The sequence below is a fragment of the Gadus morhua genome, chromosome 18 (assembly GCF_902167405.1).
Source record: "Gadus morhua chromosome 18, gadMor3.0, whole genome shotgun sequence".
NCBI classification, from domain to species: Eukaryota; Metazoa; Chordata; class Actinopteri; order Gadiformes; family Gadidae; genus Gadus; species Gadus morhua.
Genome location: NC_044065.1, coordinates 18245462 through 18265184, shown reverse-complemented (window position 1 = coordinate 18265184; position 19723 = coordinate 18245462). Strand labels below are relative to the sequence as shown.

At 45.6% G+C, this 19723-nt stretch overlaps 1 protein-coding gene across 1 annotated transcript in view; it reads right to left on the bottom strand.

Moving 5' to 3' along the window:
* The window catches only part of itgb3b (integrin beta 3b), a 28191-nt gene extending 9365 nt beyond the window's left edge, over positions 1-18826 (bottom strand). The window contains exons 1-10 of the mRNA XM_030339289.1: positions 18259-18826; positions 17720-17805; positions 16884-17088; positions 16423-16675; positions 11330-11492; positions 10666-10827; positions 10306-10401; positions 8273-8362; positions 6419-6553; positions 3314-3758 (exon numbers count right to left, since the gene is read on the bottom strand). Of these exons, the coding sequence (XP_030195149.1) occupies positions 3314-3758; positions 6419-6553; positions 8273-8362; positions 10306-10401; positions 10666-10827; positions 11330-11492; positions 16423-16675; positions 16884-17088; positions 17720-17805; positions 18259-18331 (1708 nt within the window). The 5' untranslated portion in view covers positions 18332-18826. The remainder of the gene's footprint in view (positions 1-3313; positions 3759-6418; positions 6554-8272; positions 8363-10305; positions 10402-10665; positions 10828-11329; positions 11493-16422; positions 16676-16883; positions 17089-17719; positions 17806-18258) is intronic.
* Positions 18827-19723: the final 897 nt, after the last annotated feature.

Sequence of the window (19723 nt, the reverse complement as noted above, 5' to 3'; positions counted from 1 at the left end):
ATATCTACAGTAACATATCTCTCCTTCCAACGACAACCCCAGAGCACTTGCTGATGCCATTATTTTTGTTCACACCTCATTATAGGCCAAACCTCTGTCTCGCTACGCGTGTCGGGATAAAGATCTTACAAGCATTCAAGTCTAGTATCCCTATCAGCTGTAACCTGTCTCTTGTTCGTACTTTAGCCTCGAGAGGAGAACTGAAGCAGGGGGGGCTGTACTGGTGTTCAGCCCTCTGAGACAGAACAGAGCTGGGCTTTGACTAATGTTTCTCAAATTAAGAGGGATCTGTTTATTCTGTATGAATCAGTGCATACGTGTCCTCCAGTCAATGTGTGCGTAGTGTGTGCATTGGTTTTTCTGTCTTTGTGTCCACCTATATTTGTGTGATTATTTATGTCTGTGTGTCTGTGTGTCTGTGTGTGTGTGTATGTGCATGCCTGTGGTTGTCTATGTGTGTGTGTGCGTGTGTGTCCGGGTGTTTGTGTGTCTGATTTTATTTTGAGAGAGAGAGTTATTCTGCATCCCAGAAGTACTGTTGTAATTAGAAGTGTGTGTGTGTGTGTGTGTGTGTGTGTGTGTGTGTGTGTGTGTGTGTGTGTGTATGCGTGTGTGCGGGCGTGGCTGCGTGCGTGCGTGTGTGTGTGTTTGTGATTGAGTGAGAGAAAGTCATTCTTCGTCCCCACAAGTCTTTTTCTAATTAGAAGTGTGTGTTCTTGTGGTTCTGTGGTCCTGGTCTGTTTTATGACTTGTCACCTAACAAGTTAGCTTCTAAAAGTTTCCTTACCATTGTTCAGAAAGTTTTTTATTGAAAGGCTACCATTGTTTATCGGTTTTATGACCAATGGGTTGGTCCTGCATTCTCATTCTTCCTTTCTGAAACATCCCCACACACACACACAAACACACGCACGCACGCACGCACGAACGCACGCATGCACACATTCATGCACACACATACCATACTCATATGTATCACACACACACACACACACATTCATGCACACACATACCATACTCATATGTATCACACACACACACACACACACACACACACACACACACACACACACACACACACACACACACACACACACACACACACACCGACCGACCGACCGACCGACCGACCGACCCACACACACCCACACACCCACACACCCACACACACACACACACACACACACACACACACACACACACACACACACACACACACACACACACACACACTTGCATACCTTATGCATGTTTGCATGCTTTATAAACTGTTCCTCCAACAAACATATTCAAATACAAAGTAGTTTACATGTGAACTCACAAGAATGTTGGCACACACCAACAGACACACACACACACACAAACACAAACACACACCGACACACACACACACACACACACACACACACACACACACACACACACACACACACACACACACACACACACACACACACACACACACACACACACACACACACACACACACACACACAGGCACCCTTCGGTATGCAATGCACACGTTTTAAGAGCACTCTGTTTTTGGACATTTTTGACCAAACATGGGTTTATCTTTAGCTCTCATACCGATGCTGGCCAGAGAGCAAGCACTGAGCTATTTCTGTCATAATATACAGCCTCTAGGGAACGCTGCAATAATACAGGTTGAGATAAGTCCAGAGATGAAGTAATGAAGTGGGGGGTTACAGCCTGAATGAGAAGCTGTATTTACTTTAGTCCTGAGTCGTCATGCAGATACTTTAGCCAAAGGGGACTTACAATGGAGGAAGTGGTCAGAACATCTTTCTCTTTCAACCCCATCAGATCGTGGACAAGACCCCGCGGCCTTTGCTTTAGTTGGGTTGAGCTTTGCCCGACATGATCATAGCAAGATGCAGAACGAAGTGAAACTGCAAACGGCCAAACAAATCCATTTGACCACAGTTGTTGATGATTGCCCAGGGAATGTCTCCCCATCTGCCTCTACTGTAACAATGGCCTCGGAGTTCCAGGAAAGACAAATAGACTGGCCTGTGGTCCCCCCGGTTAGTTTTCTATTGTTCTTTTATAACCCTGTGTGTGTGTATGTGTATGTGTGTGTGTGTATTGCGTGTGTGTGTGTGTGTGCCAGTGTGCCAGTGTGCCAGTGTGTGTATCAGCATGTGTGTGTGTCACCATGTGTAGGGGCGTGTTTGTGTGCACGGGTGTGTGTCATAGTGTGTCAGCATGTGTCTGTGTGTGTGTGGTGTGTGTGTGTGTGTCTGTCTGTCTGTGTATAAAGTTCCAGGGTGAGCATGTGTTTTGTGCTAGGCGAACCAGCCTTTACAAGGAGTGCACTGGGCTTAACCCACACACACGATGACACACACACGCGCGTGTGTGTGTGTGTGTGTGTGTGTGTGTGTGTGTGTGTGTGTGTGTGTGTCTTTGTTTGCCTGTGTGTGTGTGTGTGTGTGTTAAGCCCAGTGAACTCCTGCTCATTGACCTTGTGACGCAGATACACACACACACACACACACACACACATACACCCATGAGATGACGCACACACACGCACATGAGATGACGCACACACACACACACACATGCCCATCCAGTTGCTGACACATACACACACAAACTGACATAGACACACACACACACTCACACACACTGGGTTGGGTGTAATTCTTCCCATATGAGGGCAGTGTTTTAAGGGCAGCGAGGTGCTGAGGTGAAGACGGGAGCTGCCCATTGGTTCAGCATGGGTGAGGACATCTTCTAAACACTCCCCAAGAAACACAAACACAGGGTCTGACGACTACGAAAACTACCCCCCCCCCCCCACACACACACACACACACTTACTGCCCAAGAAATAAGCCGGGAACAACCTAAAAGCTAACTTGTCTCATACAGAGGCAGCTGCAGTCGACTGCTGGCTATGACACCTCTATCAATAGTCTACACCCAAACATTAGCTCTTGAATCTTGGAGGTGACATATTATACCACCAGGTGTGAGTGTGTTAAGCCGTCACAAGCCATTTGAAAATCGGCCTCTTCTGTCATCACTAGTGGGCGTGTCCACCTAGATGTGTGCTGGATAGATCAGTCTAACAGCCACCCAGTGGACTGTAGCAAACGTTGCTCATCTATCCATCTAGGTGGACACGCCCACTTGTGATGTCAGAAGAGGCCGAGTTTCAAAACGGCTTGTAACGGCTCACATATGGTGGGATAATATGTCTCTTTAAAAAACACCTGCCATGCTTTGCACCAACCGGTCGCTTCTTTAAAAAGCACTGAACTGAACCTTTGATTCCACCTCCTACCTGAGCACAGCTTGCCCTTGTAGCGCAGGCAGTTGAAGTCGTCGCACTCGCAGTGCTTCCCCCACACCTTGCCGAAGTCGCTGGGCAGGCACACGCACTGGCTGCACACGCAGTCGCCGCGCCCGCTGCACACACTGCCCCCGGCCCCGCCCGCGCCCCCCGTCGCGCCGCAGTGGTCCTTCTGCAGGGGGCTGAAGTCGCCCTCCGAGCACTCGCAGTGCGGGCCCAGCCGCCCCGGGTGGCACAGGCACATGCCGCACTCGTAGGTGCCGTTGCCGTGGTGACACTTGGGGCTGTCCGGCTGGGCCTTGGCCTGGCAGCGGCAGTCGCACTCGAAGGTGACGCTGATGGAGAGAGAGTCCTTGAAGCCCACGGGCTTGATGACGAAGGTCTTCTTCTTCTGCTTGGGGCAGCCGCGCGCACGCGCCTCCACGCTGAAGGACACCTGGGGGGGGGGGGGGGGGGGTACAGAGAGAGGCTGTTTATGTACAGGGGGGAGGTGAGGGGGAGGGCAGATGATATTTGAAGTTTGTGAAAGAGATGGCTGTGGGGAGCGGATGGAGGAGAAAAGATGGAGGAGAGGATTAAGGTGATGAGGTGAGACGGTTGAAAGGGTGGAGGAGATGAGAGGGTGGAGGAGAAGAGAGGGTGGAGGAGAGGAGAGGGTGGAGGAGAGGAGAGGGTGGAGGAGATGAGAGGGTGGAGGAGAGGAGAGGGTGGAGGGGATGAGAGGGTGGAGGAGAGGAGAGGGTGGAGGAGAGGAGAGGGTGGAGGAGATGAGAGGGTGGAGGAGATGAGAGGGTGGAGGAGAGGAGAGGGTGGAGGAGAGGAGAGGGTGGAGGAGAGGAGAGGGTGGAGGAGATGAGAGGGTGGAGGAGAGGAGAGGGTGGAGGAGATGAGAGGATGGAGGAGAGGAGAGGGTGGAGGAGATGAGAGGGTGGAGGAGAGGAGAGGGTGGTGAAGATGAGAACAGGGGTGAGAGGAAAGGGTTGGGGAGGTGAGGGCTTGCAGGTGATGCAGAGGGTAAGAAGTTAGAGGAGATACAGAAGATGGCACATACACAAGAAGACATTTAAACATCAACCCTCATGATCGAGTTCATGGGACCACATCTGTTCCTACTCTTATGCTTTTGGATTTTAAGTCATTCTAGGTAACATTTGAACAATTGAAGGAGGCTAGGCTGGGGAATGAAAGCCCCATGTGTGTTTGGTCAAGGTAACTGTTGACTTGGCATCGCATCTCAAATAATCAGGTTACACATCTAGGAGTGGGGCTGCTACAACAGGAACATCTGGGGAAGACGTCCATATATGGACACCTTACGGGGAGCAGTCATGTTATGTTGGCTGGAGTTGTTTCGTCTGGAGGGAGAGCGAGAGAGAGCGAAATGAAAGACAAATAGAAAGCAGACCGAGAAGTTATGGGTAATGATGACGCAACGTCGTTTGAGCGCGAGCGAGGAGGCCAAAGCGGGGAAAAAATGTCAACAATGGAATCCTAGATGCACATTTAGTTTAAATTCCATTCAGAAGGGTGTTTTGTTCCAGATAACATGAGAGGTCAGAGCCAACACTGGAACCGACTGAACTGTAAAGCTCGATATTCTTGTAGTGACCTTTATGACTGTCTAGAGGCAGGAGGGATATAAAGACACATTTGGGCTCGTCCAGGATCCTTGGTATTATCGAGGATCTCATAAACCCAGTATCTTAAGGCCATAGTTGCAAACTGTTGCGGTTTATACTTGACTTGTTTAGAGATATATGTTTTTAGATTTTCCTAGCTTTCTTGCTACACCCAGCTTTGACTAGGTAGATAGCTGTCATAAAGATGTGTTTCGGATTGTATTAATTGTAAGACGGTTATAAATGGTTTCGCCTCAAGCTGTTCTCCCCACTTTCTGCCAGATCCCTTTCTCTGAGCTCTATTTTTAGTTGATAAATATGTTTCACCTTCATCTTGTTCTCACCCCCCTCCCTCCCAGACATATATGCCTCTTTTGCTCTAAAAGCAATTGATGGATGGAGCCACTAAGCGACCAACAGGCCTGGGCCCCCCCCCCCCCCTGTTAGTTAATGGCACCTCTTCCCTGGCCTCCCGCTCCTCAATACTAGTCCCCATCTCTGTCCCCCACTTTTAGTTTTTTAGAGAAACTGTACTTTGTGAATATTAACTTCTGCCTGAAGTCTATAACCAAAGGATCCGCACTCCGCTAGAAAAGGTGGTTCTCTTTGATAAATGGTGCTCTTCTATAAAGGCAACTAGTTCAACTAGTCTCACTGACAACTCATGTTGCTAATATGTTCAAATCTTCTTCACCATAGAAGATTGGTATGTATCGTAATGAGCAGAATGTGAGTTCCCTGAAAAATATGGTCAATTTTAGCAGATGAGTTGGTTTGAACTTGTTTTAACTAGGTTTCTAATTGCTCCAAAAAAAACAAGATGAGCATATCCAACATATAGGGCAGTAAGGTCGCAGGCTGTATACCTTCCATCTGTCCCTCAAAAAGACGAAACTCAAGTGAGACTGTTGTGAATGCTATTACGTCCTTCTCTACCCATCCGCTATAACCAAAAGTTGCACTCTTCTGCAGGTCACTCTTCTGCACGAGAGGTAAGTTAAAAACAGTTTGTTAGGCTGCAGTGTTTTGAGGTGTACATTGGGGCCAGCGTGCAATCTGTTCTGGTTTACACTGACCAGAAACCTCTAGTCTTTTTGTCTAGAATGTATAATCATAATCAGCATCTCATGCGCTGGTCGATGATTGGCAGACGCACTGTCTGGGGCTGCTTTGGAGTACAAGTGGGATTTTTTGTTCTTGATTGTTGGGTTCTTACATGCAATGCTTTAGGTCTTGTAAAGACCTAAAGCAGCAAAGATAGGACAGGAGGTGGGTTGACTGCTGAAGAGGTAACTGATGAGGACACAAACATAACCACCCATCAACACAGAAGTTGGCATCGTCATAAAAAATGGCTTCCGATAGCATAGAAGTTCTGTTGTCATGTGTTGAGGTGTAGCGATTTCACCATAAAAGCTCCTCCGCCCCCTCCATCAGCTCCACCAATCAGGGGTCATATAGTTGAACATTAACCAACCGTGTCTCCGATCTTGAGTCCGGAGCAGGACTTGAGTCCCGGGTTGAGCTGTCCGTTCAGACAGGTGGCGTTGAAGGACAGGGACAGCTCCTCGGGAACCCCCAGCACCTCCAGCTCCACCTTGGAGCGGATTTTCTACACATGCAAACGTGCGCACACACACACACACACACACACACACACACACACGCAAACGTACACACGCACACACACACACACACATACACACGCAAACGTACACACACACACACACACACACACACACACACATGCAAATGTACACACACGCACACACACACACACACACACAGACACACACACACACACACACACACACACACACACACACACACACACACACACACACACACACACACACACACGCAAACGTACACACACACACACACACATGCAAATGTACACACACACACACACACACACACACACACACACACACACACACACACACACACACACACACACACACACACACACACACACACACACACACACACACACACACACACACACACCAATTTAGTCCACAACACAAACTGACATTAACAAGTTTCTCCTGGAACCCGTGGATAATGCCTCAGGTTGCCTCTCAACAGCACTAGGGGAAAGAAAATATATGTTTGTGTTTTTGAGATGGTGTCTTCCAATGAGATTCCAATGACAAGCAATTCCAGCGCTTTGATGTCGTGCGTGTAGAGACTGAAGAGAAGCTCTCGATCTGGACGCCGCACTTTGTGGGGGCTCTGCAATCCCCAAAAGTTCCTGTGTGGAAAATCTTGGGCTCTTGCTTGACCGTATGCTTTGTTTTGATCAGGATCTTAGATCATTGCTGAATTCAGACTAATGTTAGACGCACAGCGGCGAGACGCTTCTCCATGCATTTCTATCTTTTAGGCTAGATTACTGTAATGCAGTGTTGTCCTGTTTATAGAATCTCACCAGGAGAAGCCTCCAGAATGTGCACAACGCCGCTCTTAGACTCCTAGAACTACTAGAATCCCCTGTCCTCTCCTCCCTCAACTGACTTTGCGAGCTACTTCTGCCCTATCCTGCATGGATTAACACTATCGTACCTGAAGGATTAATTTTGTCCTTCAGGAGCTGACCTTCTTTCACTTACAAAAGATCCCAAAAAGATGACAAAATCAGAAGAAGGCGTTCTTTTATCGAATGCCCTATCCGTGGAACTGCCGCCTGTAATCAGGGCAGCTGACTCTGATGAAAATGTCCAATCTAAACTTAAAACCTTCCCCTTTACTCTCTCATTTGGCTCCTAGGAGTGTCCCTTAGCCCTCATTACAACTAACTCTACCGGTTAGCCTTAGCCAGCACTAGCCTAGCCCTGCTGCAGATAGGTACTAGATTAGAGGTGTGCTCCATGTTCGTTGTCCACCCTGCCCCATCTAACCATCATGCTGTCTCTGTTTTAGGGTGTTGCTGTGATCGTGACTCGACTCCTGGTGGCTACCAGCCCGCTCACCAAACATCTTTTTATATTTTTAGGTTTGCTTGTAATGCTTTGCTTGTTATGTTTGCTTGTAATGCTTGTAATGTAGGTCAACTTGAGGGGTGGGGTCTTCGGGGGAGTCATCAATATATGGCCTGTAAAGCCCTTTCAGACTGTAACTGTGATAAAGAGCGAAATCTAATTTAATTGAATTTGCATGTTTGTATCTACATGTGTATGAATATATTTGTATCAAAGTGTGTGTGTGAGTACGTGTGTGTGTGTGTGTGCATAGCATGTGCATATGATGTATATGCACGTGCATCAGTATATTTATGTGGGTCTGTGAGAGTGAGTGGGTGACACATGCCTGTGTGTGCGCTACTCACTGCGTACGCGTTCAGTATGAGCTGGATCACATTGCGTGAGTCCTTGGACAGCATGCCCACGGTAGCGCCAGGAATCAGCTCACTGTAGTTCTGATGACACAAACACACTTCATATAGACCGGCCACCGCAGAATTATGCATTATTATGTATCAATATAATTATGTATTAGATCAGACCAGTTATATAACTGTTATTAATATCCTATGAAAGAGCAACCAAGGGAGTATTTCTTCACTTTCTTGTTTAAGTTTAGGCTTTCTAAACTCTGGTTGAGGTAAGGAGGTTAATGAAGGACTCTTTCTTTACATTGTGTTTGAGAGATTACATTACCGGATCAGTAACTCATAAATAAATAAGAATAACAATATTGCTGATAATCAACATTATATAACAACACAGCTGTCATTTAACCGTCATTATTTGCAAAACTTCCGAGCCCAACTGTTGAATGCGGGGGACATGCCAGGTTCAGTGGGGCTGGCTGCTGGCTGAGGCTTCTGGGTAATAACAGGGTACTCATCTGTGTTCTGGTGAATAATTCAATGTTGCAAAAACCACAATGTTTCCACTGTTCTTTCCAACTGGATTATTTGACTTTTCTCAAACACTTTCCAGGTTCCATTTTATTTTTTAAATCCCAGACCCATTCAGACAATTCCTCCCGGTAATGTGATCACACATTCTCCTTTTACAGAACCCATGTTTTGTAGCATACAGAGAAACAGCCCCAGACAGGAGATGAATGAAGACGCCTCGCAACAAATCAACTTCGCCATAGAACATTTGTAGCTAAGCAGTTAATGCCCTGTAGCTTAAACCAAGCTTGACTTGGCCAACCTCTCGTGGATCCTTTGACACTTTACTGATTGAAGGTTTTGTTTACATATTTTTATACTACTATATATATTGGGAATTGTTTCTAAATTTTTACCATTGATTTATATGGGGCAGCGATTTGCCTGCCATTCATGCAACTTTGGAAATTAAGATGCAAACTGCAGTTCATTGTAATTTTACTGCATAATGACAATCATTTAATTGAATCTAACATCATGGTCATCATGGTCATCATGGGGTCATCATGGACCCCACTCTCTCCTTCCTCCCCCATGTTAACCATATTACCAAAACTGCCTTTTTCCACCTCCGAAACATCGCCCGCCTCCGCCCCAACCTGTCAACTACCGCTGCTGCGACACTCATCCACGCTTTCATTTCATCCAGGCTTGACTACTGCAATGGTCTTCTCTACGGCACCACCAACAAAGTCCTCAAAAAACTTCAATATGTCCAGAACTCAGCTGCACGCCTCCTCACTGGTACCCGCTCCAGAGAACACATCACACCTGTCCTCCGTGAACTCCATTGGCTTCCAATTAAACACAGAATCAACTACAAAATCGTACTCATCACCTACAAGGCCCTCAACAGCCTAGCCCCCCCCTACCTTGCCGACCTCCTCCATCACCACGCCCCCTCCCGATTCCTCAGGTCCAATTCTGCCAACCTGCTACAAGTTCCACGGACTGAGCGACGGACTTGGGGTGATCGGGCCTTCTAAGTTGCTGCCCCCACCCTTTGGAATTCACTCCCCTCCCACATCAAAGTCTCTCCAACCCTCTCTTCTTTGAAATCTGCCCTCAAAACATACCTTTTCACACTAGCCTTCCCCACCTAACTCCCACCTTATTCTTCATGTTTAACCTCTGTTTTTCTTTTATTCCTAGTCTGTCTTACATAGTTTTGATAGGGCAATATGTAAAGCGTCTTAGAGGCCATATTAAGCGCTATATAAATGTCATTTATTATTATAATTATTATTATGGTGGAATCATCTTTCATTCATTTATTTACTAAATTCATTAGTCCTGTCCTGCTTTGTGATATTCTTTAACATCTGCCATGTCTCATGCATGATGCACATGTGCTGTGCTTTATAAGCCCGGCACAAGACTAGATTAAAGATGAAGAATGAACTGGATGCGAGACCAGTTTGTGCTGAACGTGAAGGCTGAGTGTGTCAGCGACTCACCTGGTAGAGAGAGACGACCGACTGGGTGACAGCAAATACCAGGTTGATGTTGTTCTCCGACATCTTCTCATTGATCAGCGCCAGAGAGGGGTAGTCCTGAGACACAAACACACCCACATGAAAACACACCCACGTACACACAGTACACACACACTCACACCCACTTGCGCGCACACACACACACACACACACGCACGCACGCACACACACACACACACACACACACACACACACACACACACACACACACACACACACACACACACACACACACACACACACACACACACACACACACTTTGATACAAATACAAAGCACATTGAGAAACACAAATGAAGATGCGGTACACACACACTGACCATGATGGTGGACATGCTGTACATGTTCCGGGCGTTGAGGTGACACTGCCCGTCGTTGGGGCGGACGATCCCCGCCACGCGGCCGTCCAGAGCCATGTGGGCCTTGGCGTCGGACGCAAAGATCAGCAGGTGAGACGCTCCGGTCCGCCAGCCGATCCGGTCCTGGTTCATAACACACACACACACACACACACACACACACACACACACACACACACACACACACACACACACACACACACACACACACACACACACACACACACAGGCACGCACGCACGCACGCATGCAAACACGCACACACACACACGCACGCACGCACACACCCACACACACACATACACACACCTCTGTTAGAAATGTAGCAACACTCGTCGTAGACGTGCAAAGAGGTGCGAATGGGAGAAAAAAACATTATTTTAGTTATATCGCAACGTTCCAAGTGCTATAGCACAACATTTATGATATCTGTCCTGATAATGAGGCTGAACTGAACTGATTTGGGAAATAAATGAGCAATGAGGATTTATGTCATGTGTATAAGAAGATACAATTCCAGTCTCTACTTGGATGTTAATGGCGGCTAACATCCATTGACATCCCTTGTGTGTGCGTGCGTGCATTTGTGTACTCATGTGTGTGTACGTGCACACGGCCCCCTCACCTTGCAGGCGGCGACCTGGATGATGGCGTCGAAGCCACCCTCGGGTGAGTCCCGGTTCCTGGACACCATCTGCTTCCTGACCTCCTCAGTGAAGCGCTCCACCTCCCCCGTCAGCGACAGCACGTGCTTGTAGCCAAACTGGGGCAGGCAGGTGGTGTTGATACTGTCAATCAAACACACGCCGCTCACTGATTGGTCCAGTGCGACACAAAAAACATGTCTTGCGACATGTTTTTTGGATCATTCAGCTAAGCACATCGTCCAATGATTGGTTTGTTGATTGATGAGTTAAAATCCACAAATGACTTTGTTGTTGCTATTATTCTATTTTAGAACGATGATGTAGTCCTTTATTTATGTCCTCCTGATATATGTTGGATTACGAGACAGGGATGGAAACTAATACAGAGAGACTTCTTGATGGTAACTCAGGGCTCTCAAGTTTTGAGTTCAGAGTGAGATTTTATGTATATATTTACATGTGACTGCATACAATGTGTCCAGAGACATGGTGACTAATGTATGAGAGGAAGCATTATTGGCCCCTTAACACTTATATTCAGAAACAGCACTGCCTCAAAAGGCTATTGGCCTAGGCAACACCAGTACAGGGCAGGCACATACTTTCCCTGATATTGTAAACGTTGCAAACGTGCAAAAACATAAATGTATATATAGGCCAATGCTGTAAAGTGTGCAAAGTATGACCAAATGTTTCTTTCTGTTCAAAAGATAGAACTTTATCATTCCCCTGTAGGAGAAATTTGTTAATGTTTGTCCCTATAAAACAATAATTGTAATAAAAATAAATACAAAACATGACGGTAAGTCTAAAGTCAAACCGTCCAATCTGGGCTCTACTTAATCTCTCCCCTACTCACTTCCACCAATGCAAAGCGAACAGAACTGAGTAGGGGAGGGTGTTGCCTAACTTTTGTGAACAACCCAGAAAAACACAAGGCAAATTCAATGTGAACATTGCAATTTGCAATAAAATCCAGGACGATTTTGAAGTGTCTCAAAAAGACGGCATGTCCGGGCAAAAGAGGACGTCTGGTTACCCTACGTATGGGGAACCCAATTGATTCCTACCTGTTCCACTGTTAAATAGCGGCACAAATTGGTGGGCGCTATACTGGTAATTTCTCTGCGTGAGAAATACGAAGTGTGGCGTGTGAGCGTGTGCATGGGTTGAATTGTGTGTGTCTCACGCCGAATGTGTGAGACTTGAGAGCCGGTAACCACAGCTTCACAAGAAACATCAGCCGCGAACACCAAGGGTACCCCTTACCCCTTACCCCTTACCCTTACCCCTTACCCTTACCTCTTCAAAACAAGGGGGAGGGGTAAGGGGAGGGGGTAAGGGGTAGAAATGGGATTGGGCCTAAGGACTGTAGAATTCAAATTGAATTGAACTAGCAACCCTGCCGAGATCTGATGAACAGACCAAGCGAGGGGTGTGGCGGGGGTGTGGATGGTGTTAGAAGGCTCCAGAACAACCCGAACCCAAGCTTCAGGGGTGGGGTTGAGTGCAGGGTGGCTCTGGGGGAACATTCTTTAACTTCTCACCCACCTACCAGCCCCTGAGTCAGAGGGGCTGACCAAGCACTAGCGCCAGCATTTGTACACATTTAACGAGAGCTGTGGATCTTAAAGGTGAGGTGTGAAGACATGACCTCATCCCAGGCTGGCGGTCATGTCGCTGGTGCTCCAGGAATGGACCGTGTGAGAGGAAATTTAATAGTTTAATGATGTCTAGGAGTTGTTCAACATGAGGGAGATGCCCCCGCCTCCTTCAGCGCCTTCATTTCAATGAAATACAGTAAGTTGTTTTGGATAAAAGCGTCTGCTAAATGACTAACTACTACGTTGTATTCTGACTGCTTAATGCGTGAATGGTAAATGTATTTTTGACGGCTAAATAACTATAGTAAATGGTTCTCCCCATTTACTATTCAAATCTGTGACTCCAGGATTGGAGTCGGAGGTTTATCTGCCGAGCCGAATGAGGAATGACTATTGACTTAACCATGTTCAGGTCCCCAGTTACAGCATTCTTAAGGCATTGGGAGTAAAGTCAATCCGTTACATTGGCATTGAAAACCTCAATCCCAAAACAGGTCATGGGACTACCACCACACCGCTATGCAAACTCTGATTGTAGATGAACCATATGGGAGACGAACACTATGGAAGACAAACACTATTGAAGATGAACACCATGGGAGACAAACACTATTGAAGATGAACACTCTATGGAAGACTAATGCTCTCTGGAATATGAATGTTCATTGGGAGTCGAATGCTCTAGGTGAACGCTCGATGGAAGACAAACACTATAGAAGACGAGCACTTTGGAAGAAGAACGCTCTATGGAAGAAGAACACTATGGGAGACAAACACTTTGGCAGAAGAACGCTATGGAAGAAGAAGGATCTATGGAAGAAGAACGCTCTATTAAAGAAGAACACTATGGGCAGGGGTGGACTGGCCATCTGGCATACCGGGCATCGTCCCGGTGGGCCGTTGACCCAATGTGGGCCGGTCCGGTCCGCTATGTTTTTTTTTTTTCTCTCTCTCTAAATTCCCTCCAATTGGGCCAGCCAATGGGCAACAGAGGGCTAGCAGTGTGTGGCCAGCATCGACACATATTATTGGTCTATGTTTGTCATTGTCAATCAATCATTGGCTGACTGGCTCAGATAACCCTGACAGTGCTGTCATTCACAACAGAAACCAGGGTGGGCTGGACCTCATGGCATGGGCCGGAGTCGTGGGAGTCGGGACGGAGCTGAAAATGGATAAGCGTAAGAAACGCCCGGGTGGCACTGAAAAACTGCGACTCTCTGGAGGTGGAAACTGCTAAATGTTCAAATTTTACAGACCTATTTGGTGCCGGGGTCAACACCCCAGCTTGTGCTGCCGGGCCGGGAGACGAGCGAGTGGAGGCATATAGTTTTGATAGGCCAATATGTAAAGCGTCTTAGAGTACCATATTAAGCGCTATATAAATTTCATTTATTATTATTATTATTATTATTATTATATGCTAAGTAACGTTAGCCTGGGGCTAGCTAGGCTACATTTTGAGACATTTTTACATTGAATGTGTTGTGACCTAATTAACTGCATACTTGTGACAACATATTAGCCCAGAGTTGAAGGGCTGTGACTGTTGGTAGTTGTGGTTGATTTTGTTTAAATATGCCGAATTGTGATATTATGGGTTATTATTGTTCAGATGATTTAGTTAAGGTAGCTAACAGCTTCTAACGTCAGCAGTCTCTTATTGCCATAGCATCAGTAAACATTGACATGGACTAATGAGCTGTAAATGGAGATGCAGAATCATGCTGTATTGTAAATACAGATGAGATACTTTGAATTTTAGCACAAAATACAAGTAAACCTATAGGAAATAATTTGTTTAATTTGCAATATTTGCCATTGAATTTATTGTAATCTTTCAATTAATTGATTGTTTACTGAGGTAATGACTATTACATGTGGTGAGAGGAATGCAATATGTATGTTTAAAGGTTTATGTGAAGAAACATACTATATGTGTGATAAAGTGACAATTGGTAATTCATAAATGTCTCTTTATATTCTCTGCTACCATCATCTCCTGTCAAACAGGTTTTCCTGACCTAATAGAACTTCTTCTTCTTCTTCTTCTTCTTCTTCTTCTTCGAGAGATTCGTCTTGACTTTGCGAGTTTACTATGCAACATGTTTCATCTCAGGTTGAAACAAAGGTTTATTTCCTGGTTGAAGATTTTCATATTGATGATTTTAATTTCAAACATCTGCATTTCTTTTAAGTTCAATGAACAGTTATGCAGGTAGGTATTGGGGCTCTTTTGAGACTTAAGTCATCCTTCATGACAGGTAAATTTGTTCACTAAGTGTCACTACGTCACAAAAAGTCTACATGGCTACATATACTTGTCACTCAGTACACAGATACTGAGTACAAGTTCTGTTTGCTGTTTCTTGCAGGTCATGAATTTGGTGAGGAGTGTAGCTGGCTGGCTGCGGACGAGGAAGTAGGGCAATATATATAAATATAACCATAAATAGAGAATTTATATTTTTTGTTTTTATCTATAGCTGTGTGAAAAAGTCTAATGTCTGATATGAGAATGCATATCTGTTCAGACCTGTAATTCATGTCTTAGACTTTTTCTCGCAGCTACAGATAAAAAACATTCAATTCTCTATTTATGTTTTCACTGACTGAGTCACAGTTGAAACAAATGAGTTTCAGCTCTAATGCTGCTACTGTCTGTAATATGTTTCTATTTAGATTATTTGTCAGGATATTTTGTTATTATTGTCCGAGTCTGGTTTTAACTAATGCTGGGCTTACACCAAAAGATTTTCACATTCACAGACTAAAAACTGCAAGAGAGAATTTAGCGTTGGATCAAGTGTGATATTTATCAAGGATTTTGTAGATATGTAGATATGGGGGTTTGAAATGCAGCGACCACAGGATGTCTGTTAACTTCCTGTTCAGGTTTCATAACTTTCTTGTCAGCAGCACAAGAGACACAAACTTGAAAAACAAAAACAAAAAAAAGCAACAACTGCTATTTGCAGTGCTGTACTATTATTCGGATGTATGTACTTGATTAAATTGTTTTAATAAAGTACATACAGGGTTCTTCCCGTTCGTCTCGTCCCACCTCTAGTGCTGATAATGTAGTAGGCTGGTCTGGACAGAAAATGCCAGGGCTGAATTTTTGTCCCAGTCCACCCCTGACTATGGGAGACAAAGACTTTGGCAGAAGAGCGCCTATGGAAGAAGAACGCTTTATGGAAGAAGAAGGCTCTATGGAAGAAGAACGCTCTATGGAAGAAGAACGCTCTATGGAAGAAGAACGCTCTATGGAAGAAGAAGGCTCTATGGTAGAAGAACGCTCTATGGAAGAAGAAGGCGATTGGAAGAAGAACGATCAATGGAAGAAGAAGGCTTATGGAAGAAGAACGATCAATGGAAGAAGTACACTCCTGGACGAAGAAGAACATGCTTTGGTGTTGGGAGTGTCGTTGGCCCTGGAGGCCCCTCTGGTTCTCCTCGACACTCACATGACACAGGGGTTCTTGACGGCCGCCTCGGGGGCGATGTACATGTAAGGCGAGAGCGGCTTGTCCACGAAGGCCCCGAAGCCCATGCGCAGGTTGCTGGTGGTGCGGTTCATGGCCACGGCCAGCTGCTTGCCCAGTGAGCGCAGGTGGAACAGGTCGTCGTTCATGGAGAACGAGAGGTCCATGAGGTAGTAGAGATCCACAGGGTAGTCCTCCACCTGGCGAACCTTCACCCGGAAACGTTTGGCGTCATCTGGGAGAGGGAGAAACAGGGAGGTCTGAGTACTCTATATTATCTAAAATATACAATAGTAAGTCTATAGTTAAAGCACCATCTCCGGTGAAACATGGCGAACTGCAATGAGTGTTAGTGACTCTATAAACGGCATGTCGTGCATTGATCTCAATAGCATGTCCTCAGAGCGGCGGCTCGCCCACGCCCTCACACAGGGAGAGCCCACCTGGTCGGAGGGTGATGTGGAGCTTCTGAGGCTGGATCTGCGTGACGTCCTTGGTGGCCCCCGCCGCCTTGCGCGTCAGGGGCCGGTTCTCCACCACCTGCAGTGTGCTGGAGGGGGACTCCAGGCCTGCGGGAGCACAGCCCGCAGCGATGAGCTTAGCCTTCAGGTCGCACCGCGAAGAGCCAGCGGTGCCCTGCCCAAAGTCCTGTGGGTGGAAAGAGCATGAGCAACGGGTTGATCGAGCGTTCTATAGTGACCGACTGGGTTTAGAGTTGGCACCCGTTTTCTTTAATCTTATTTTAAGATGCTGTATTTTTTATTGTCGTTTCTTAGAAATGTTAAAGCCCTCTGTCAAATATTAGTGAGACAAGTTTGTTTTTGGACCATTCCCGGCTCATTTCTGAAAGGGCACCTCTTCCTGATCTGTGATTTATCCTGCCTGTCAATCACAGGCGAGCGAAATGCTACCCTTATACTGACAGGGAGTGAGAAGAGAGCTGACTATTTACCGTAGCCCCTCGAAATGTTGGCCTACTGAATCATTTTATGCCTTCTACTTTGTTTCTAAATCTTGCCAAATGGGAATGTTGAATTAAATAACATCAATAATTAATTAATGTGTATGGACAGCAAAGGTCAGCAACAAGTTCACAGGGATGTGGATTAGAGATGAGTTGTGATTGTGAACGGTTGGTCAATCATCACTTGAAAGGAAATTCCAAACTGTGTACAAATCTCTCCCCCAGACCGATAGTGTGCCACTCTGTGCCAGTACCTAACCCGGATTTTCAAAACCTTTCTTTGAAGTGATTGCGGCAGACTTGCTGTACACGCACCTCTTGGAAGCACCAGGCACAGCTGGGATGCACGGCCAGGCACTGCTTACACGTGCTTGCCCCTCTGGACGTGCACACGTTGGAGCCTGCAACCAAACCAAGGCTGATCGTTGTAGTTATGGATGACTCTTTAATTTGAAGCAACAATTGGAAAAGATATATAGGCCTACTATATTCACCATAGAAATAGGCATTATAGATTGAAAAGACTACATGTTTGTTCAGCAGAACATACTTCTATTAAAAGTTGGACTTAAATAGAAAATGTTTCTTTAGGTATTTTTTACACTGCTAGAAATAGTCCTATCGTTGTTTTAATAGTTTTTTAAAAATAGCAGCAACATCAGCATCAACACGTCAAAACAGCTGACCAGTGAGATTAGCATTAATTATCATTATAAAACATGTGGTCAACGGTCAACGTGATGTGAAAAGATTACATCCCGTCGTAATATCCAATGCCACTTGATCACTCATCATGAAACACTATAAGGCCTATAAAAGTAAAACAAAATGGATTTTTTTTTTAAAAACCTTACCACAGACGCCTGTTATTCCAATCCAAATCAAAAGGTTTGCCCACGTTGTCCATCGTGTTATGAGAGCGCCCATCCTGTGGCGGGACCTCCTGAGCTCTGCAGGGTCGCTCCTCTCGAGGTCCTACAGCTGAATATCCCCTTTCTCTAGACGCTTGCTCAACATGCAACCATGCAATCCACGCAGCTCCGTAAAGGTTTTTTCTCTTCCCTGTGGTTCAGAGCAGACCTCCTGTCTTTTTTTCTTCCTTTTCTGTTCTTTACCACTAGGGTGGATCACGCAAGAGCATGGAGTGAGTAAGAGGGTAAGCGTTGCCTATGCGCTGAATAAGTGAATTCCCTGGCCTAAGGGAACGTCTCAAATAACTCGCACCACAACTTTTGTGCCATCGCCTTTCCTCTAACATCGAATTGTCTATAATCGGTGTTAATTAAAAGTGTAGTTAAACAATTAAAGAAAAAAGTTAAAAAGTTAATTTAACTAATGCAATAAGTATCCCTGATGTTATGATTCAGGGCGGGCTGTGTAGGTTTATATGTAACGTCTGCACAATAAAGCCTGAGCCTGAACAAATCTTCGTATGGACTGTGTAGACATGCCGTGACTCTAGTGACCAGACTCCCATCGCATCATGGATGTGTCTGGTAATTGGTGAGCGCTGGAGGACAGATTCGGTCCAGAAACGTCCTTACTCTTACTTCTACCGCCCTCTAGTGGAAAAGAAAATACAATTTAGGGGCACAATGAAAGCACAATCAGAGTTAATAGCCATGCTCTTTTAATGAGGGGCAGATCACCAAACTTGGATAGAATTATGATGTAGTAGATGGTCCAGATTATTGAAGCATTTTGTTTATTTCTAAAAAAAAAAATATATATATATAGGATTTGAGTTACCATGTACACCCTATAGACAGATTGTCAGATGATCGATTTATTGATTTATTGCACTCTAACAAACCACAAGGGGGAAATTATTTTGCTACCAAGCCACTACACACAGCAATATACATCAACAGGACAGTAGACACATCAAGACAGGGAACAGTACAACATACACTATGGATACAAATGAATAAGTATGCACCACATAGACACTGAACATGCTGCTGTAGAGTGTTAAAAGCACTAGAAAGATCTAAAAACAATATTCTCACAGATGCAGCAGTCGGCTCTAGATAACTGTGCACCCTATGCAACAAATAAAGGAGTGCATCATCTGTACCTACCCCCCCTTTAAGCAAGTTGAAGTGGGTCCTGAAAGGCACTGACCCTAAGATGCCCCAGCACAGTCCTCTATAAACCTGTCATCACATGTGAGATCAACGCAATAGGTCTTTAAGGGCCTTAGCATTAGTTGTTTTTGGCAAAGGTACAATACAATATGTTTTCCAGATTCCTGGAATTTCTGACACCGACAGAGACAAGGAATACATATGATGTAGCACCCCGCACAGCTGATCAGCT